Source organism: Pan troglodytes, chromosome 11, assembly GCF_028858775.2.
Source record: "Pan troglodytes isolate AG18354 chromosome 11, NHGRI_mPanTro3-v2.0_pri, whole genome shotgun sequence".
NCBI lineage: Eukaryota > Metazoa > Chordata > Mammalia > Primates > Hominidae > Pan > Pan troglodytes.
Genome location: NC_072409.2, coordinates 40,186,437 through 40,208,738, shown reverse-complemented (window position 1 = coordinate 40,208,738; position 22,302 = coordinate 40,186,437). Strand labels below are relative to the sequence as shown.

At 48.6% G+C, this 22,302-nt stretch overlaps 1 protein-coding gene across 1 annotated transcript in view; it reads right to left on the bottom strand.

The window, feature by feature from the left end:
* Nucleotides 1–22,302, bottom strand: part of GABBR2 (gamma-aminobutyric acid type B receptor subunit 2) — a 422,124-nt gene that overhangs the window by 18,685 nt on the left and 381,137 nt on the right. Inside the window, exon 14 of the mRNA XM_016961310.3 lies at nucleotides 3,937–4,047. Within this exon, the coding sequence (XP_016816799.1) occupies nucleotides 3,937–4,047 (111 nt within the window). The remainder of the gene's footprint in view (nucleotides 1–3,936; nucleotides 4,048–22,302) is intronic.

The following is a 22,302-nucleotide window of genomic DNA, read 5'->3' as shown; positions in this document are numbered from 1 at the left end:
CCTGTCTCTTCAACCATTATTATTTTGGGTTTTTCTGTGACTTGCAGCTCTACTCCTAACCAATAGATGTCTTGACAGAAATGGACAGGGTAGAGGCCAACTATGATCTGAAGCAGGGTGTCGAGGGTTTAACCCTTATGGGTGGTCTAAGGGGAGGGCGGGCTGCAGGGACAGCGCAGGTGGGTGTAGGGCAGAATGGTGGTGTGGTGGGCAGGAGGAAGAGCCAAGATGGCTGACTGGTACAGGGACCTCTGCTTTAGTGCAGCCCCTCCAAGAGGCCTTCTCACAAAGGCCCCTCTTCCCTTCGGCTTCAGCAGGGCAGCTTCAGGCGTCTGACAGCTGCATGAACCATTTAACATCACACTGAGGACCTGTGTTTAGAGATTTGATGGCAGCATAACGCTGTGTGGTAGAAGCAGGGCTGGACGCAAGGCCAGGGGATATGGAATCTGCTCTGCTATCTGTTGGCTGGGTGACCTGGGCAAGTCACTTCACCCCTCAGGACCTTACTTTCAACGTCTGTGGACTGGGAATAATAATAATAATATCTATGTCACAGGGTTTGTGTGTGGATGAAATGGGAGGATGGATGTCAAAGCACTCTGTAGACTGAAATGTTCTGTACCAAGGTAAATTCAAAGCTATTTGTAATTGATCTTATTTTATACAAGCATGATTGTTTTCCTCTCCCTTGTCCTTTATCCTTTCTCTAAATGTGTTATCTCACAGCCTGATTTATTCCTTTTAAAAAATTCCTTTTAAAATGAGGAACCAGGCTAGGCATGGTGGCTCACACCTGTAATCCCAGCACTTTGGGAGGCCAAGGCAGGTGGATTATCTGAGGTCACGAGTTTGAGACCAGCCTGGGCAAGGTGGCAAAACCCCAACTCTACTAAAAATATAAAAATTAGCTGGGCATGGTGGTGCATGCCCGTAATTTTAGCTACTTGGGAGGCTGAGGCAGGAGAATCGCTTGAACCCAGGAGGCGGAGGTTGCAGTGAGCAGAGATCCTATCAATCAGCCATGCTACCGATGGGCCACCAAGCCACTGTGAAGGTCTCCACAATAAATGTGGGCTACTCTGGGGACCTGGTGGTTGGCTGTAAATCTCTAAAGAGTGTGAGGAGGAAACACAAAGTAACTTGTTCTTAGGCCCTCAAAAAGTAGAATGAGGGTTCATGGGCACAAGTTACACTGAGGAAGATTTCTGCTGAGGATTAGGAAGAACTTTCTAGAAAAGCACTCCATCTGTGGGTTGAATGGTGACTCTAAAAGATATGTCCATATCTTAATTCCTGGAAACCGTGAATGTGACCTTATTTGGAAAAAGGGTATTTGCAGATATAATGAAGGATCTTGAGATCATCCTGGATTATCTGGAAGGACCCCAAATCCAATGATAAGTGTCCTTATAAGGGACACACAAAGGAGACCCTTGGGGAGAAGAAGAGAAGGCCATGTGGAGACGGAGGCAGAAACTAGAGTCATGCGGTCACAAGCCAAGGCATGCCTGGAACCATCAGGTGCCGGAAGAGGCAAGGACGGATTCTCTCCTGGAGCCTTCAGAGGGACCACAGGTGTCTGGATTTTGGACCTCTGGCCTCCACAACTAGGAAAGAATACATTTCTGTTTGTTTTGTAAGCCACTGTTTTGTGGTAATTTGTTATGACAGCCAAAGGAAACGAACACATCATCCATGAATGGCACAGGCTCCTTTGAAGAGGGCGAGCGCCCCATCACTGGAGGTATAGAAGCAGTTAGTCAATGAATGCTTTGGGGGATGCTCAGGGTGGGCTGGGGATTGGGGCCAAAACATCTGGCAGTGGGGTGGACCCAAAGGGCTGTGTGTGCTTCTCCCAGCCTTGAGATTCTGTGGCTCTAAAATAGAAGGATTAGGGGGATGGCAGTGGGATTTTAGTCATAAACCTTAAGGGCCAGGAGGCTGGGGACAGTTCCTTGCATGTTCTAAATGGTGAAGCATTTGTGCTATTAAATATAGCTTTTGTTGACATGAGCTGGCTGAAGCTGTTAGCTTCACGGGAAGACATACAGTCATTTCTCATCTCCAACCACTTTGGAAGTAGGTGGGAGAAGATAATGAATGATCAAAACATTACAAATAAATCCAGTTTAAAGATGTCAATATGATTCATCGTAATCTATTTTCACGGAATGAGTCTCTAATCTATTTTCACGGAATGAGTCTCAGAATCAAGGAACATTAAGGATGGAAGGATCACGGAGACAGTCTAGATTCTCTCTATTCAACCAGGGTCAGGGAGGCACAGGTCATTGACATGACATGCTTTCCCATGACAGGGAGCTTGTCCTTCTTAGGGGCTCCATGGCATCTATGGACAGGGCTGCCTGTTATAAGAATCCATCTTTACATGGAGATGGAGTCTGCCTTCCAGCAACTTTGCTTGGGGCTGACGGTTCTGCCCTCAGGTCTGTGCCACCCATTGCTGAGAGCTCTTCCAAGTTTCTGGTGACTATGAGTGTGTCCTTGTCCAAACCCAGGACCTTTGGCCAGTCCTCAAGTTCCTATTTCTATATTGGGTACCTCCTGTGGACACCCCCAGGGTCATTACCTTGTGCTCAGATTGCAGCCCAGTGGTCCTGTTGCTTGCATGGGAGCTCAAAAGACTTCTATGGAAAACCATAAAAGGGTGTCAACTGGTATGAAGTGGGGACCAATCTTTGTCTAGGGTCCTCTTACATGCCTTTCTGGCATGGCCTCTCAAAGGACACAGGATCAATCACTAACACTTCAGTGATGCAGCAGCAGGTAAGAATGCATTTGAGCAGCACCAGAGATTCCAGTTTATTTGACTTTTGGAGAGGGCTTCATTTTTGGCCTCTAAGTGGGGTCACACAGGGGTGAATGGTGACTTAACCTCCCTGTGGAAAGATCTGAGGAGGGCGCAGTGACCAGCTTTGTGTCACTAGACGGCTTTAAGTGGAAGCATGGTTTATATAGGATATAGGAGAGAAGATTCAAGGATCAACCTGGGCTGAAATATGGTGGAGCTGACCTTTCAAGTTCTTCCTAATGTTGGAATTTCACAACGTGGGCTTGGTATGTGATCTTTGATTTTTTTTTTTTTGAGACGGAGTTTCGCTCTTGTTGCCCAGGCTGGAGTGCAATGGCCTGATCTCGGCCCACCGCAACCTCTGTCTCCCGGGTTCAAGCGATTCTCCTGCCTCAGCCTCCAAAGTAATTGGGATTACACGCGCCCACAACCACACCCAGCTAATTTTGTATTTTTAGTAGAGATGGGGTTTTGCCATGTTGGTCAGGCTGGTCTCGAACTCCTGACCTCAGGTGACCCACCCACCTCGGCCTCTCAAAGTGCTGGCATTGCAAGCATGAGCCACAGCACCTAGCATGATCTTTGATTTTAAAAGATGAGTAAAGTGGAAAGAGTGCTGGGTTTGCAGTTTGGAGGTTACTACGCAGCTTTTGGCAAATCATTTAACCTCTCTGAGGCTTACCCTCCTCATCTATTAAATGGGGATGATCCTGCCCACCTCCCATGGACTTGAGAGGGTCCGCTGAAATGCCGGACATGAACATGCACTGGATGTCGGCAGACTGCTCTTCCTGGGAGTAGTGCAGTGACAGCTGTAAGGCACAGCCACAAGTTTTTGGGTTACTCTCTGGTTAAGATCTTGACTCTGCCACTTACTAGCCAGATGACCTTGGGCAAGACACCAAGCCTCAGTGTCATCAGTGAAATGAGGATGTTATTTGTACCCATCTCATAGGGTTGCTGCAGGAACTGAGATAGCATGTGGCAGGCACTGAGTCCACAGAGAGTAACTGCTTAGTCATGGAGGCTCTGTTTATTTTTACATTGATGGAGGCCCCTGGGAGACAGAGGCCCAACAAAGAAGTGTCCCCCCTCAAGACTGTCTCCTGCTCTGCACCTACCATGAGAAGTCCCTTGTAGGCATAGACGATGCCAAGCCAGATGGTCATATGGGTGTTCTCACAGTGCTCCAGGAGAGGGCGGATGGAGATATCCCGTCCTGCTGGGTCCGGCTGTGCAAAGAGAAAACAGAGACTCAGGGATGGCACAGGACACTCTTCCAGCAACTGGGTCCTTATCTGAGAGCCCTTTTCCCTCCTGTGAGCCATAGCCAATGCCACTGTTCAGCAGGCCATTTGGACCCCATCTCTGTGTTCCTAAGGTGTGGAGCCCAGGCCTCAACTAGCATTGACTGCCTTCTGTTTGTTGGTAGCAATTCAACCCTGCACTCCAGTTCTCTGCATAATTCATGCCTCTCCAATTTGAGTCAGAGCTCCTGAGGGTAGGAACTGGGTCACTTCTTTGCCCCTAGGATCTAATACAAAACCTGGCCCAATGCAGGTACCGCTAATATTTGTTGTGAGAATGAGGTATAAAGTTAGGTCAGGAGGTCTTCAGGTATCTCTGGGGTTACCTCTGTGCAACTGGAGATATAGGATATACTGGCCTGCCCAAGCCTGGGGCCTGCCAAACCCTTCTGAGGAGACCCTCTTGCCCACAGCCCCACTGCTGGAGCAGTGATGGCAGCCAGGTTGTGTACCACATGACTCATCCTTGGCCAGAGCTGACTGGACAAAGAATGGGCACCTGACCCCAGGCAGCCAATTCAGAGGCTTGTCAGATACCTATGAGGTTTCCTCCTACAAAGTGCTCTGCCTAATGAGGGTTGAGGGAGAGGATCCTTCCTGAGCACATTCTCTCTGGCAGGAACTTGAATTGGGAAACTCTGGGAGATAATTGGCCAGATGGTGGCAACAAGACAAAAAGACACCCAGGGAATGAAACCACATCTACTGTACATTTATTTTTTTCTGAACCATTTGAGAGTAAATTGCAGATATCCTGACCCTTCACCCCTGAATATCCTAGCATATATTTCCTAAGAACAAGGGATTCCCTTGCACAATCACATACACTTACTAAATTCAGAAAATTTAACACTGATACAGTGTATTATCTAATATACTAGCCATTTTCAAATTTTGCCAATTGGCTTAATAACGTCCTTTAAAGCAACTGTGGATTTTCCAATGCAGGATCCAATCCAGCATCATTATTGCACTTACGTGTCTTTGGTTTCCTTTAATCTCAAACAATTCTTCAGCCTACTTTGGTCTTTCATGTCATTGTTTCTGAAAAATCTAGTTCAGTTATTTTGTAGAAGTCCCTCAATTTGGATTAGCCTGAATGTTTTATATTCAGATTTTATGTATTCTTGTCAGGAATCCTACATAAGTAAGAGTCACATCAGGGGGACGCGTTGGCACTCTGTGATCACTTGGTTGACATGATTTCTGTCAGACATCCATTTCAAAGGTATCATTTCCCCATTTGTAATTAATAAATAATCTGTGGGAGCTACTTTGAGACTGTGTAAGTATCCTGTTCACCCACAAACGTTCACGCAGTGGTTTCAGCAACCATTGATAATTCTTACCTGAGTCATTTATTACTTTGGTAGCTGCAAAATGGTGATTTTCTAACTCTACCATTCTATTTAAACACTTGGCATTCTACTGCAAAGAAGAGCTTTCCTTTCCTCCCATTTATTTATGTATATCAGTATGTTCCTTTTTTTTGAGACAGAGTCTCTGTCACCCAGGCTGGAGTGCAATGTCGTGATCTCCGCTCACTGCAACTTCTGCCTCCTGGGTTCAAGCAATTCTCATGTCTCAGCCTCTTGAGTAGCTGGGATTATAGGCGCCCGCCACCATGCCTGGCTAATTTTTGTATTTTTATTAGAGATGGGTTTCGCCATGTTGGCCAGGCTGGTCTTGAGCTGCCGACCTTAGGTGATCTGCCCGTCTCCGCCTCCCAAAGTGCTGGGATTACAGGCATGGGCCACCATGCCTGGCCTAGTATGTTCCTTTTTAATTCAATGTCTTATAATCCTTTGCTATCTTATTCATGTTGATGCTTAAATTTTTCCAGATTTGGCCAGTGGAAAACAACTTCATGCTGCCTTCTATGTTTTTTCCACACATCACCATAATTTTTGTGAGCACTTTCTTACTTCTTGGCACAACGATTCCAGCACTCCTTGAACTTTTCTTGCTCCCAGCCTTGCAATCAACCATTTCTCCAAGGAGTCCTTGTTCTTTTTAGTGGAGAATGGTGTTTAGAAACCAAGATGTAGGCACTTGATGGTCTCACTGTTCCTAAGTTGTCACTACTTCTAAGCTCTTTTAAAAATAAATCTGTCTGTCTGTCTAGATAAGATCCAACACTGCCGAGTTCTTGCTTGCCTTCCCCATTCCATATTTTCATCACTCTTCTCCAACAGTGGAATCCCTGCCTTCGAACAACATCAAAATATTTAGATTTGTCCAGTCCTACATTAGACACTACATAGTTGCAAAATTGATACATCCATACAACTGTCAAGCACAAACTTACTAAGTAAAGTTGAAGATTCCTTTGCAATCTGTTTGCCACTGGGAGCATATCACCAAATAACTGTGTTCAGGATGTTATATTCTGATGGAGTTGTGCTGTTGAGGCCCAGGGTAAAGCCACACTCCTGAGGGTAAGGCATGGGCATCCCTAGGGTCAATCACTAGGAGTACTTTGATGGGACCCAGGGGTAGAAGGCAGGTCTTAGACAGGTAGCGTTTAGAAACTAGTTTTTTGGTCTTGCTCTCCAGGTGTGACCTTTGAAGCAGGCAATGACCTGGGCTTCTGTGAGCTGGGGGAAAGATGGTGCTCCCACGTGGAAGCAGGAGGAGCTAGGAGGGGTGGGACCTGGGGGTTCAGGCCATTTTTTGACCAGATCATCCTGCTGTGTGTTCTCTCAGGCTTGATTTGCCTTTTGCTGTCCCAAGCCACAGAAAGCCTTAGCTCAACCTCTTTGGGTCCATGTGCATTGAGTCCACACTTGGGCTGGAGTGCTAGAGGGGATAATGTGGTTTCCTGAAGGCTCTGCAGTGAGAAACACCCCGGAGGGAGGTGATCTCCAGAAACTAAAGTCAGAGTGGCCAGGGGTAGAGATTTCCCCTCCACTGCTACCCACCCAGGAGCTGGGCTGCATTTTATTAAGGGCAATGGGGGTTTCCTGACATCCTTTCATTGTTTAATTAAGGTGACAGAACTGGCTTGGTCCCAAGGTCAACTGACTTAGTGGCAGAATCTGGGTTTCTCCAATGTGTGACAATCAAGCCAACATCAGAATGCAGTAGCACGGACCCATTCCAGTTATGCACGAATGGCAAACCCATTAACGGTGATCCTGTCTTTTCCTCTACAATGAACAGCAGTAATTTATGATGGAATCTTAGATTCTCGGTGTGGAGAAAATTAGTTGTGTCATACAGCATTGCTCAATGGGATGAAGTGCTCTTCACAGGAAACTGACAAGGCTTGCCTGGCTTACACACTGCAGTGGCAGGGAGCCCCTCCCTCCTGCTCCCGGTGAGGTAGTACACAGTGCTTTCACGGAGCCACAGCCTTCTCCTTCTGGACCTCCACTCACTGGGGCTCATCTCTCCCCTGGGGTTCCCCAGAATAATTCCAAGCTCTCTCTTTGAGTCTGCACACCTTCCACAGGAGGGAAGATCTACAGAGAGGGGACACACCACTGTGCCTTCCTCCACTAGGCCACCTTGTCAGGCAACCTGCTGGAGTTTACCACTGCTCTACAGATTTACCACTCCTACAGGCTTTGAATGGAGCTCAGTACTCCAGGCAGTGCTGAGCAAGTCAGCTTGACCTCTTTCTCTGGATCTCTTCCACCAGTGATTCATGTGTTCCTTCAGGTTGGACCAAGACCCATCAGGTAGTTTTCACAGAACTGCTGCTAGCCCAGTCTTTCCCCCTGTGCTGCTGACATTCCAGCCTGGCTACCTTTACCTTTCTCTTAGCTGCTCCCCTTCCCCCGCAACCCCACCTTCACCGCTCTGACCTCTCGGAATCCTGAAATCTGAATTCTTATCTTTGGCCTTTCAGTTCCGCACCCATCTCAGCAGCCTTAAGCACAGTCCTGGCAGGAGGGTAGCAAACAAACACGATGGGTCCACCGAGAGTTCATGGAAGTCAGTGGTCCTGGGGTGGCCGAGCTGCTCCCACACCCACTTTCCCCATACTCAGGTGCTGATCCAGAAATAAACTGCAAAAATGTTCTGGTCACTAATGTCGTCCTCATGCAGCCCCATCTCCCTGTCACAGGTCAGAGGTTACGGTGGCAGGGGTTGGGATAGTTTTGGGAGTGATGATGTTCCTGTTCCTGTGAGGCTGGCAATGGGCATCTGGAAGAAAATCAAGTGACTCCTGCACTGAACCACAAAGCAGACTGTACAAGCTGTACGTGTTGTCTAATCCATCCAGATTCTACCTGGGCCTGGAGTTCGCAGTGGTCTGTGCAGCCACACATGGGGAGAGATGCACCTGAGCATGCAACCTGCAGGGGCAGGTGGGCTGCCCACCCCCCAACCCCCAGTGCTTCCTTGTCATTGTCGTGCACCAAAGCAACACCACTAGAGGGCACCAAAGAGCCACATGAAGGGTCCAGCCTGGTGGTGGTGGATTACCCTCTGCTGGGGACACAGAACTACCAACTACTATAGATCGGTGGAGCCGGAAACGGTGAAGCTGTCAGCAGCATCTTGTGCAACTCTGGAAGGCACCCACTGGCCTTACATGAGGCCAGATTTCCAAGCACCATGGGGGACTCCCCCACTTCTGGAGCAGCTGTTGGGGAAGTACTCAGGCTATACTTGGGCACTGCACTCGGCCTGTTCCCAGTGTGGACTGTCCACGCAGGCCAGGGCCAGCGAGCACAGGGCACTGACCCCTGCAGACATCAGGGTCAGGGCCTAAGCCCAGGCTTCGGCCTCTTCTCTTCTGTACAGGACAGCATTTGCACTGCCCTTAGAACGTTTTTCTTGCTCTGGATAGCTGGCCTGCAAAATTTTCAACTGGCTTTTTTTTTTTCGAGACAGAGTTTCACTCTTGTTGCCCAGGCTGGAGTGCAATGGCGCAATCTCAGCTCACTGCAACCTCTGCCTCCTGGGTTCGAGCGATTCTCCTGCCTCAGGCTCCCGAATAGCTGGGATTACAGGCATGCGCCACCACGCCCAGCTAATTTTTGTATTTTTATTAGAGACGGGGTTTCTCCATGTTGGTCAGACTGGTCTCGAACTCCCGACCTCAGATGATCTGCCTGCCTCAGCCTCCCAAAGTGCTGGGATTACAGACGTGAGCCGCTGCACCCGGCCACTTTTTTTCTTTATTTTTCTTTCTTACTTGTTGCTCTCTTTGGCAATTGCCTAAGAAATCATTCATTCATTCATTCATACAGTGAATAACTGTTAAGCACTACCATTTGCCAGATACTGTTCTGGGCATGCAGCAATAACCTGGATAGACAAGAGCCCTGTCCTCATGGCTCTCCCATTCCAGTAAGACCAGGACAGTTCCCATGAAAGGCAGCCTCAGAGAGAGAGGGCTGACTTCACCAGATTAACATCAGCCATAAGGACACCAAGAGCTGCCTTATCATGAGTGACAATGATGTGCTCATTGCTGGGTTGGGAACTCTACACCCGTCATCTTGTTGAAGTCATAAAAATCCAACAAGGTGTTATACTTATTTCACAGATGAGGAAACAGAGTCACAGAGAGGTGAAGTAACTTGCCCAAGATCTCCAGCTAGTAAGTCTCGGGGCCGAGATTAAACCCAGGTGTGTCTGACTCTCAAACCAGCACTCCTTCCTCCTTCACCATGAGCCTTCCCTGATGTGCCCTCCTCTCACGTGCATCATTGTGTCAAATCGGAGGAGACAGTGGGTGTAACCAGCTCTATAAACTGCAAAGTGCTTATTTGAGGGAGGAAGAACTTAATCGTTAAATATTCAATAGTGGCTTCCCCTGAAGCCCCCAGAGCTTTAGGGTGAAGGCTGCGCTTTGGTGCTGCGAGCTGAACTCAGGCTGATAAAATGCTCTTTCCTGCCTGGCAGGGCACCGCGTCCAGCAGTGAGGCCACACCGGTTTGGGACGGCCAGAAGATGGAAGTGCTCACACCTGACTTCTGGTCAGGCTGCTGCTCAGCAGGAGGCACGCAGAAGCTGCCGGGGAAAGCCTCTCCCATCTGTGCGGCAAAAGGAGAGCAGCTGGCCCGAGAGTCCCTCTGCATAATGCAATTACTCACAATGTAGGTCAGTGCCCCCTGCAAATATCCCGCTCTGTCCGGCTGCACAAACTGACAGGCAGGGAGTTGGAGCATAAGTGGAGGTGTTGAGGCCTGAAAGGTCAAAAGCCTTGGTCCTGCTACAGACTTGCTGGGTGATCTTGGGCAAATCCCTGCCCTTTTCTAGACCTCAGTTTCCCATTTGTGAAGGGAGCCCATGGGTTGATTTACAGTGTAGTTAATGGGAGTCTGAGTCATTGGGAGATGACTCTATCTGTCCTACATTTCATGACTGTATTTGTCCTACATTCATTCATTCGAAATCGACTCCATGAGGATTTGTCATGTGCCTGCTGTGTGTCATGCACCATGTTGGTGTGGGGGTACAGGATGAATGAGACCAACATGGTGCTTGCCTTCTTGGAGGGTACATTCCAGTGGAACAGGGGCTGCTCAACAAACACAGGCATTCAACAAACCACACAGTACAGTTATGAATACAAACAGTGATAAATATTCCTAAAGGAAACTACGGGCACTTGGAGGGGTGCTAATGAGGGAAGTTGTTTCAGATCAGGTAGCCTGGGATGGCTACTCTGCAGTGGTGACATTTAGTCTGAGACCCGGCAGATAAGAAATGCCAGCCATGTGAAAAGCTAGGGGAAGAGCACGCATGGCAGAGGGCATGGCAAGGGAAAAGAACCTGAAATGCAAAGACATCAGCATATTTGAGGAACCCTCATGTGGCCAGAGAGGCTGAAGTGTGATAAGCGAGAGGACAGCATGGCTTCTCACTCAATAATGTGACCACAAAGTGCCTGGGGAGCTTGTTAAAATGCAGATTCAGGTGCGCAGTCCCGGGTGGGGCCTGGGATGCTGCATTTCTAAGCAGTTCCAGGGGAGGAGCTGATCCAGGGGCCACCCTTTGGGCAGCAAGGCCTTAAAGGATTTTAAACAGTAGGGTAATATTTAGTTCTCAGCTTAGAAGCAGTCTGGTTAAGAACGCAGATTCTCTTTGTCACCTGCACACCTCTGACGCAGAGTGATGACTTAGCACAAGGCCAGACTTGACAGGGCTCCTCTGTATGTTTCTGTCCCTGGACCAGACCTTGACAATCATGTGCTTCTGTGTGTCCTGTGCAGGGCTGGCCAGGGCGGTTAGGGGTGGCCGAGGCAACAGGCCCAGGCAGGGAGGGTGGGGAGTCCAGATGGTGCACATGAGGAGGGCCACACAATTCACCTCTGATCACGGGGCTCTTGGCTCGGGTCACTTGGACCTTTTATTCCTGCCACCACTGTGGGTGGAAAGGGTTCCTAGGCCCGGCCCAGCCCGGCCCGGCCAGTGCTCCTTTGAGGGAGGGGGTGCTTTCCACCTTCTGACCAGCTCCCAGAAGTTGGCATGCAGAACTTTCTCCCTGGGCCATACCTGCCTCTTTTCTTTTTTTAAATTCCAAAGTTGATTTTTAAAGTATATGGTAAAATTGGTAGGTTTTTCTGCTGGGGGTGAGTGTAGGTGTGCATGTAAATGTGAGTTTGTGTGAGTGTGTGTGTTGGGGGGGGTGTGTGTGTGTGGTGTGTGTGGTGTGTGTGTATTAGGGGGTGTGTTTGGCCTTCCCAGACTGCATTTCAGAGTTTTGAGATGGTTCTCCTTTCCTGGGAAGGCAGGTGAGTCAACATGGCCTCTTTTGGGGTGCCAACAAGGATGCCTAGGCAGGGAGGGGAAAGGGCCCTGGACTCAGATCCCAAGTCCACCTCTTGCCAGCTGTGTGACTTTGCACATGTCTCCCAGCCTCTCTGAGCCATAACTTCCTCATCTACAACCTCCCAGGGCTGGCAAGATGATCAAAGGAGGTGCGGTGTGACTCGCAGGCTGGAGAGACGGGAAAGCCTGCTCCTGATGTGGAAAGCATCATTATTATCCCCCACTGCAGACAGCCACAGAGCGCTGGAGCTGGGAGGAACCTTCCAGATCCCTCAGGGGCTGGACTGCTTATCTCCACAGCAGCAGCCCCGCACCTCTGAGGCAACAAAGCTAGAAGCTGTCATTTCAAGGTAAGAATTTTTTTTGTAGAATGTTATGATTACAAGTTTGGGTGATTTTTTTTTTTTTTTTTTTTTTCCAGAATCAGAGATCTGGAAAGGACATGTAAGATCACCCACCAGGGTTTCTCAACATGGGCACTTCCAGCCACTTTTCTTTGGGGATGCAGAGAGCAATTATTTGTTGGGAGGGACTATTCTGTGCTGGGTGGGGTGCACAGAACCCCTGGACCCCGCGTACTAAAGGCCATGAATGTCCTCTAGTCACTGTGACAGCCCTGATCTCCCTCCTATCTCCCCATTTCCAAACACGAATGGGGTTCTGCACTGATCCAGTTTCTCTTCTTATAGGTGGAGAAACGCAGGCGCAGAAAAGAACCTGGAACTAGCAGCTGTTTTGGCAGCCAGATGAGATGCCCCCTGGGAGAGCCACGCCTCTTGTGGAAAGTGCCTGCTCCTCCTCACCTTCAGGAAGTTCTACTAAAATTCAGTAATCTTACTAGGCAGTAAGATTCAGGACATAGGCATGGGCAAGGACTTCATGTCTAAAACACCAAAAGCAATGGCAACAAAAGACAAAATTGACAAATGGGATCTAATTAAACTAAAGAGCTTCTGCACAGCAAAAGAAACTACCATCAGAGTGAACAGACAACCTACAAAATGGGAGAAAATTTTCTCAACCTACTTATCTGACAAAGGGCTAATATCCAGAATCTACAATGAACTCAAACAAATTTACAAGAAAAAAAACAAACAACCCCATCAAAAAGTGGGCAAATGACATGAACAGACACTTCTCAAAAGAAGACATTTATGCAGCCAAAAAACACATGAAAAAATGCTCACCATCACTGGCCATCAGAGAAATGCAAATCAAAACCACAATGAGATACCATCTCACACCAGTTAGAATGGCGATCATTAAAAAGTCAGGAAACAACAGGTGCTGGAGAGGATGTGGAGAAATAGGAACACTTTTACACTGTTGGTGGGACTGTAAACTAGTTCAACCATTGTGGAAGTCAGTGTGGCGATTCCTCAGGGATCTAGAACTAGAAATACCATTTGACCCAGCCATCCCATTACTGGGTATATACCCAAAGGACTATAAATCATGCTGCTATAAAGACACATGCACACGTATGTTTATTGCAGCATTATTCACAATAGCAAAGACTTGGAACCAACCCAAATGTCCAACAATGATAGACTGGATTAAGAAAATGTGGCACATATACACCATGGAATACTATGCAGCCATAAAAAATGATGAGTTCATGTCCTTTGTAGGGACATGGATGAAATTGGAAATCATCATTCTCAGTAAACTATTGCAAGAACAAAAAACCAAACACCGCATATTCTCACTCATAGGTGGGAATTGAACAATGAGATCACATGGACACAGGAAGGGGAACATCACACTCTGGGGACTGTTGTGGTGTAGGGGGAGAGGGGAGGGATAGCATTGGGAGATATACTTAATGCTAGATGACGAGTTAGTGGGTGCAGCACACCAGCATGGCACATGTATACATATGTAACTAACCTGCACAATGTGCACATGTACCCTAAAACTTAAAGTATAATAATAATAAATAAATAAAATAAAATTCAGGAACTGCTTGAGGGGTAAGGGGACCACTGGTGCATTTGTGACCCAGGAACAGGACCTGGAGCCTACAGGAAAGGCCTGGGAAAGAGCAGGAGTCTCCAGCAGGCTCAGGACCTTCCCAGGACTCGGCCCTAGGGGGTCTGAGGCAATATTTCCTGGATCTCAATACCCAGGAGGTCCCAGCTGACGTGGGACAAGAAACTATTCACATGGTCACCCGATTTTTGTTGAAGGCACATTATTGAGTGGACGTTTCTGCTTGCTGACCTCAGGCAAGCAAATCCCTTCCCCTCAGAGGCCCCCTCCATGCCCACATTCAGTGATTCCATGGTAGCAACACTAGACAAGAGCAGACACTCCCAGGCCTGGTTGCTGGGCTCTTGCCTGTACCCCACCCTCAGCAGGATGGGGCAGCCTGGACCCCTCATGCCCCAACCTGGCAGAAGTCATCAGGGTGGCACTGCCCGGGAGTGCACGTGGGTGCAACCAGTGGCTGAACCACCTCTGTCCTGAGAGTGGAGCCCTGCTTTCCTCCTGTGGTCCAGGGACAAGCCTGACCTACCAGCAGCAGGCAGAGCCAAGGTGGGGGGTGGGGGCCACTGTAGGACCCTGACCCAGCAGGCAGACGATGGGGAGAATGATGACAGGAGACAGAGAAAGACAAAAGGAGCTGAAGAGGAACCTGGTCCCTCAGACACGGCATGGTACAGTAAGATCCTGACAGCTGTCAATTAAACCCGGAGAAGAAATAAAGTAAGAACATGACGACAGCACAGATGTGTGGCTTATACTTAGCACTAAATGACTGAGAGAGAAAAGCACCTTGCCCTTACTTGCTTCCTTGATTGCCTTCTCTCTTGCATGCTTTTGCCCCCTTCCCCTGCCCAGGGCCACAGCCCAGCCCTGGCCTGAAACTCGTCCTTCCCTGCTTTCTGCTTCTCAGCCTCTTGGTCCCCTCTTTCTTCCCCTTCAGCGAGCTTCTTGAAAAAGGAGTCCTCACACTCCCATCCATCATCTTCCCCTCCCACCGCTCTCCAGCCTAGTTCTGCTGAATTGCTCCCCCATCATTTCCAGGGAACTCTTGGTGGCCAGATGCAGGGGATCCTATTTGGTCCTCTGCCTCCAGGCCCTCTGGGCTGGCCCAGAGGGGGCACCAGGGGCACCCTCCACTCCTGCCTAGCCTCTCCCAGTCTGAATTTATTGCCTTCTCCCTTAAACCTGCTGTTCCTCTGGGTTGGCTAGCTCAGAAAGCAGCCCACTGTCTGCCCAGGTGAGACCAGAACCTGGCGTCTCTCCAGCCTTTCTCATTCTTCAATGCCCACCCTGGCTCCAACATCCAGCCGCCTGTCACATGCAGGTGAATGCACCTGTGTGAAGTTCTCTCCCCTGTGCCTTCCCTCCTGCCCCAGGCTCTTGCCCTTGGTCAGGACCTGGTCTCCTCTCTTGTCTCTTCCCAACCCATTCCTCCTCTATGTTGCCTCCAAGTGATCATCCGCGCCGTGCTAATTCCATGCTCCAAGACCTTCAGCGACTCCCCAGACTGCAGTAAAGACATCCGGGCCCCATGATCCTGGCCCCCATCCCCCTCCATGATCTGACCCCCCATACCTGTCCAGCCTTGTTCCCCATCCCCCAGTCTCAGCCATGAGTCAGTCCATCATCTCTCCTCCTATGACACAGTCCATCATCTCTCCTCCTGGTGCCCTTATTGTGGGGTTTCCTTGCCCTGGGATACCCTTCTTCATAGGACGGTGAAGTTCGCATCCATTCCTCCAGGCCTCTGGGCTCCTCCCACATCCACTGCCCAAAACATCTTCCTTCCTGTCTTTTTCGGGAGGACTTAGTCTGTGTTAGAGGTATCTGTGTTGGACTCTTTCCTGTTCCGCTATCGCCCCCACCCCTGTCATCTGTACTTCCTCTGACCCCCTCACATTTATTAACTGCTCACTGTGGGCCAGATTCTGTGCTAAGTGTTATATACACTGTCTCATTTCACCCAATCAACCACCACAGACATGAGCGCTAGCACCACACCATTTTAGGGGACATTAAACGAGGCTCCGTAAGGCTGAGTGACCCGCTCCAGGTTACACAGGAGTGAAGGGGAGTGGAGCTGTGACTTGAACCCAGGTCCGCCTAACTCCTCTTGAAACCTTTTCTCTAAACCGCTAATCTAGATCTTCCAACAGTGTGCCCTGGTCATGGTGTGGCGGGACTGGGTAGAAGGGCCCCATGACAGTGCTCTCCTCCGCCTGCCTTGGGGCACATGGATAGGCCAGGCACTGCCAGCCACGAGCAGGCTCTGTGGTCACCAGGGTGCTGTGCTAATATTGTGTGCTGTGATGTGAAAGAGGATGGAAAGCCCTGCCATAAATTAGACTTGATTGTGGCCCTGAGCTGGCAAGGGCAGCCCTCTTCCCCATAGTTCCTGCCTGGCCTAGGAGTGCCTGTTCAAGTGCCCCACCCAGCTGCATCTTGCCCTGGGCCAGACTCCTCTGGCCAAGGAGCCTCTCTGTGGGAGAGAGGGTGGTGGTTGGCCTTGGGCTTGGGGTCAGATCTGTGGCCCCTAAAGTGAGTAGAGCTCCCAGAGGGCCCTGCCTAAGCTGTCCAGCTCCAGTCCTCGTCCAGGCTGGCATCCCTCCCACCCAGGCCTTGGACCTCCCAGCCTAGACCTTGAGGCAGCTGAGCTGTTCCCACTCAGCCGTGGCATGGCCATGCAGAGGCTGTGTCTCTCATCACCTTCTCACAGGGCTCTGCTGAGAACTCAGTGCACAGCCTGGTTGGCTGTTCATGGTGACTCCCTGCTGTCAAGTCCAAGCCCAGCTTGGCGTGAATGGAGAGGTGACAGAACTAGAGTGCGAAGATTCTCTAAATCAGGACTCTGTACCACGTGGGATCCCGGACAGAGCTATTCTACTCTACTACACTGAGTGTGTGCACTCAATGTCAAGGTTTTCAGTTTCATTAGATCTGCCCAACCACCCTAGGAGGTTAGTAGGGCCATCAGCCTCCCTCACATTTTGCGCAGGAGAATACTAAGCCCAGGAGTGGGCTGGAACTTACCCAAGGTCACACATCAAGAATTCAGGGCAACTGAACCTCGAGCATCTTGACTGCAGGCTCAGGGCCCTGTCAGTTTTTCATGCTCCTCCCTGGGACTCTGGCTGATTCTGGGACTCCCAGCTCACACGGAGGAAGGCAGGCTGCTGCCTGGATGAACTTCAAGTGTTCCTTCTCCTGTTCCCTGCTACATCTTAGATTTTACAGTGTGTCCTTGGCTAAAGGCAGCCTGGGCACACTGCAGTGCCCTGGTGTAACGGACAGCCATGGGCCTTGCACTTGAACTAGGGTCTGGCCCCAGGACTGTGACATGCTCACCCTGAGCCCTGGGTTCTCCTCTGAGAAATGCTGGGGTCACCTGCTTTGAGGGCTGTTCTTAGTATGAAGCAAGAGCACAGTAAGACAAAAGACTACAGAGCCGACACACACACACACACACACACACACACACACACACACACACACACACAGAGTAGTGCATTCCAGAACGATACACTCATTTCATTTTCCTGTTGTCATTCAGAGAGGCGAGCGCACTGGGAGCCACAAAAGTGCAATGTTGCAAAGACTTTTCCAAAATAGGATGCGTAATGGCTGCTGTGGCCACTGCTGGCGGTGTGTGGGGATACCTGGGTAGCAGCAGGCCACCGGAGAGTGAGCATCCCTCCTTCTGTGCTCTGCAGTGGGGCTCATTTTTCTGGGCCAGGTTCTTGCCTGCCTGCAATCCTCCTCTGATGACGGAGTTACCAGTGATGCTCAGGATGCTCCGATTTCATTATAACTATAAACCTGTTCTCAACTCATCTCTCATATACCCTCTGGCAACAAATATATAGAAATGAACCTATAAACTTTGTACACACACATATACACACACACGCACACACATACAAGTCTTCTGAGGTTACATTATTCTAGTTTATAGGGTTACACAACTTTTGGGCTTGAAGAGACTCAAGTGTCTTCTCTCATATCTCTTCCTTAGGGTACAGTCTCTGCCAACGGCCCACTGTCCAGTCTTTCTTTGCATACCTCTGGTGATGAGACACTCACTACCTCCTAAGGAAGCCCAGTTCATTTATGGTTAGATTGGACTTAAATGTGTGAACTTTCTTCCTTATTTTGAGCTGAAATCTATACTTCAGGGACTTTTTCCACTGTCCCAGGCTCTGTCCTCTGGGGCTCTTCTCTTGGCTCTAGGACAGCAATTCTTTTTTTCTTTTTTTTTTTTTTGAGACAGAGTCTTGCTCTGTCACCCAGGCTGGAGTGCAGTGGTGTGATCTTGGCTCACTGCAACCTCTACCTCCTAGGTTCAAGTAATTCTTCTGCCTCAGCCTCCTGAGTAGCTGAGATTACACGTGCATGCCACAACACCCGGCTGATTTTTATATTTTTAGTAGAGATGGGGTTTCCCCATGTTGGTCAGGCTGGTCTTGAACTCCTGACCTCAGGTGATCCACCCATCTCCGTCTCCCAAAGTGCTGGGATTACAGGCATGAGCCACTGCGCCTGGCCTAGGACAGCAATTCTGAGGTTAGAGACAGCAGTTGTGCCCTCTGAGCCAACTATAGGTTTCCAAGGGGATCTGAGTAGGGCAAGACAGTTGTCCCCTTCCCATGCCTAGCACCCTGTTCACCTGGGGCTGTTCCTGAACTTGCCTTAGTTATCTGGCAGCCAAACCACAGCATGGAGCTTGGCAGATTGCATGGTTAATGTCCACATTTATGGAATTTTGGGGCTTGCAATAGTCACACACACACATGCACATGATGTCCTCACACATATACATGCACAAGCACAAACACACACCTCTTTGGTGTTCTTCAAAGACCTAAGGGCCCATGCATCCTGTGATTCAGAACCCCCAGTATTTTCCTCTGCTGCCCAGGAGAAATACTCTAGTGACCTCCTTGTCATCTCGTCCCTCATGACCTTTTAGGATATGCAGCCTTGTGCGAAATTCCAAAAATAGGCTACCAAAGGCTACTGATAAGTGACCTTAATGATCTCACGACAAGTAATTGGGAAGAGCCAAATGAGAGAAGGGAGTGGCCAATCCAAAGGAAAGATGGGGCCGGGGGAATAAGAACAGGAATGCAGATTTAAGGAAAGTTGAAGTTGTACATTTTTTTTCTATGAACCAAAGAATGTGAGGTAGCTTTGGCACAGCAAAACAGTGAGCATATAACTGCCTCTAACTACAATTTAGCATTTGTCACATATATAATCCCATGTGCTCCTGTAATAATCCCATGCAAGGTAGGACAGGAAGTATTAGCCCTAATTTACAGAGGAGGAACCTGAGGCTCAGGGAGGCTCAAGGAACTGACCAAAGAAAAGAGAAGAGTGGTAGAGGCTGATGCCACCAACATCCCATCTGCTCATGCATATTCTCAGCTTTTTTATAATTAGGTGGTGGGCGTGGGAGATCATGTGACTAAGTCTGGCCAATGGGCTGTGGGTGGAAGTGACATTTGACTCTTGTGGGCTGAAGCACTGAAGACCTGTTGCAAGATTGGCCTGCTGCCTTGTGTTGTGGTCCAGAACACAGAGTTGCCTCATGGAAGATGGCTGCCCTGGAGAACCACCTGGCTTCACAGCTGGATTTTGTGTGAGTGAGGAATAAACCCTTGTTGCACTGGGCTGCTGAGATTTAGAGGTTCCTTATTGGACCTGGCCAATACAGAAGGGCAATTACATTTATTTTTATGTCATCACGAGTCAGGTACTTTGCTAGGCACTCTGTATATGTCACCTCATTCAATTTTTGAAACTATTTTGTGAGAAAAGTATTATTTCCTCTTTGTACTATATGGGGAAGCTGAGGCACAGAGCAGTAAAGCCTACTTGCTCAGGGCCATAGAGCTACAAAGGTGTGGGCCTGGGCCCTGAATCTGGGTCTGTGTGATTGGAAAGCCTCGATGAACTCTGGAGATTTGCAGAAACAGATGGCTACTGTGTTTCAATACCCTGTTGGGCTAAACGCTTCTTTTGAAGATGGAAGACTGTGCAGATTGCTTTCTCATTCAGATTTTATGCCTGAGTAAAATCCTTGTGCTATGATTTATTATAGCAGCACTGATTTTCCAATTTTAAGACAACAATGCAGCTTGAAGTAAAATGGAAAGAAAACATGGAAACATTTGAAACCTGTGGTTTAGATCCTCATTATGTTTTGCGGGAACTGTTCGGGGGCTTCCTCAAACCTCTGCCTCCAGTCTCCCTTTATCCTCTCGACTGCTGGTGTCACTTTCTAAAACAGAACCTAAGCCTGCCCCCACCTGCTCAAAACCCACAGCGGCTCCTTGGCCCCTCCAGCAGCACTTCCTGAATTCAACTCCTTAGAATAAGTAGGTATAAATATGCTACATATTTTAATTTTATGCTAAAATTTTAAATTGGCCATTTCTAAAACTTCTTTGGCTAATGGTCCCATGGCCAAAGAAGTTTTGGAAATGCAAATTTAAACATTTTTAACAAATAAATTTATTAACTAAAAAATATAAGGCCGGGCGCAGTGGCTGACACCTGTAATCCCAGCACTTTGGGAGGCTGGGGCGGGCGGATCACTTGAGGTCAGGAGTTTGAGACCAGCCTGGTCAACATGGTGAAACCCCGTCTCTACTAAAAATACAAACATTAGCCAGGCGTGATGGTGTGCACCTGTAATCCCAGCTACTCGGGAGGCTAAGGCACAAGAATCGCTTGAACCTGGGAGGTGGAAGTTGCAGTGAGTCAAGATTGCACCACTGCACTCCAGCCTGGGTGACAGAGTGAGACTGTCTCGAAAAAAATAAAATAAAATAAAATAAAACTGCAGAACTTTCCAGAGCCTTTAACCTGCTAAAAGTATATTATACATTTCCAAGAGGCAGATATGTAGTTTTGAGGATTTCTTAAACTTCAGACCATATGATCTTCCATTCCCTTTTATTTTGGGACAGCTAATGGGATCAATATTCTAAACCATATACTTTGGGTGGATATAGGCTTTTAGGATAAAGTCTGTACTTCTCAAGGTCACATTTAAGGTCCTCCCAGGACCTGGTCCAAGGCCACCCTCCAGCCTCATCTCACAAACCCCTGTCTCCATCTGTCCCAGGGTTCAATTCCCCTGCTTCCTCCCCCTAGACTTCTTAGTGTCTAGCATCTCACTCCATGCTAGGGTATATGGGGTTCTTTGAGCTGTGACGTGGAGAGAAAACAAGGATTGAGGAAGAATGTCAGAAACTTAACAATACAGCCTCTATTTGGGAGAATGTTAAAAACACTCTATTAGTGACGTGGCTGATTTGAAAAATGGGAAATGATGATTGTGCGACTAATTGAAAGCCATGTGTTTACCGAGGCTCCAAGAATCCCTTTTAGAAATGGGAACTGGGCCCGCGTATGCCAATGAGCAAGGCAAAATGGGTGCACGTTGCAAACAAAAAGTACCAAGAAATGCTGGGCAGAACCAAAGATATCAATGTAATTAATAAAGTAATTAACATGCACAGGAAGTGCAAAAGCTGCCAGGAGGCTGATAAGAGAGGGTTATTAAAAAAGAATGAGCAGTGTAGCAGGGAAGTGAAATTAAGTTTTGCATTTTTTCTTTATCACAGACCCCCAAAATACTCTATGAGTAATAAATAGGCCTTGACTTACTGCAGACATACCAATGAGGCTGGGGCCAGAACTGCCTGGTGACCCTCTCCCTGGACAATAAACACATCAATTCATCAGTCAGCCAGTCACTGAGAATGTGGGGAAGTCCAGTCGACTAGGAGACAGGGGGTATGGTGGGTGGCAAGGTGGTTAAAGGTGCCAGCTTTGGAGCCAGGCTGCCTGAGCTCTAATCTCAATTCTGCCACTTACAAATGAGGTGACCTTGTGGCCACCATGTAACCTTATCATTACCATCTGTAAAATGGGGCTAGACATAGCACCTGTCTCATAGGATTGAGGATTAAATGGCCCAATATGTATAAAGCCCCTAGACCAGCGAGTGCCTGGCCCGAGTGAAACCCCACGTGGCAACCCACTCAAGAAGCAGCTCCCTGATGACATATGCACTCAGAAAAGGTTTCAAAGATTCACCAAGGAAGGGCAGAGCAAACTGGTGTCTCTCAGGTCATTTCTGCTGTGGATAGTCACCAGGGTGTTTGTAGGAATGGTTTAAACTGGTAGCTTGTCCTTAGTCACCTATCTGACTCTGAAAGTCCAGGTAAATCTATGCCTTGGTTTCCCCATCAGGAAAATGAGAGATTTGCTTAGATTTCTTGGGTCGTTTCCGGCTCTGAAATTCCATGACTCAACACCTAGTCACACAGACAATTGTTAATTATGGAGGGAGCAAAACCAGCCCTGCCTGGGGGCTCCTTCTCCTCCTCTGCTGCCTTCGAGCTCTATTCCAGGAACAAGGGTCCTCTTGGACCCTTGGGCTGGAAG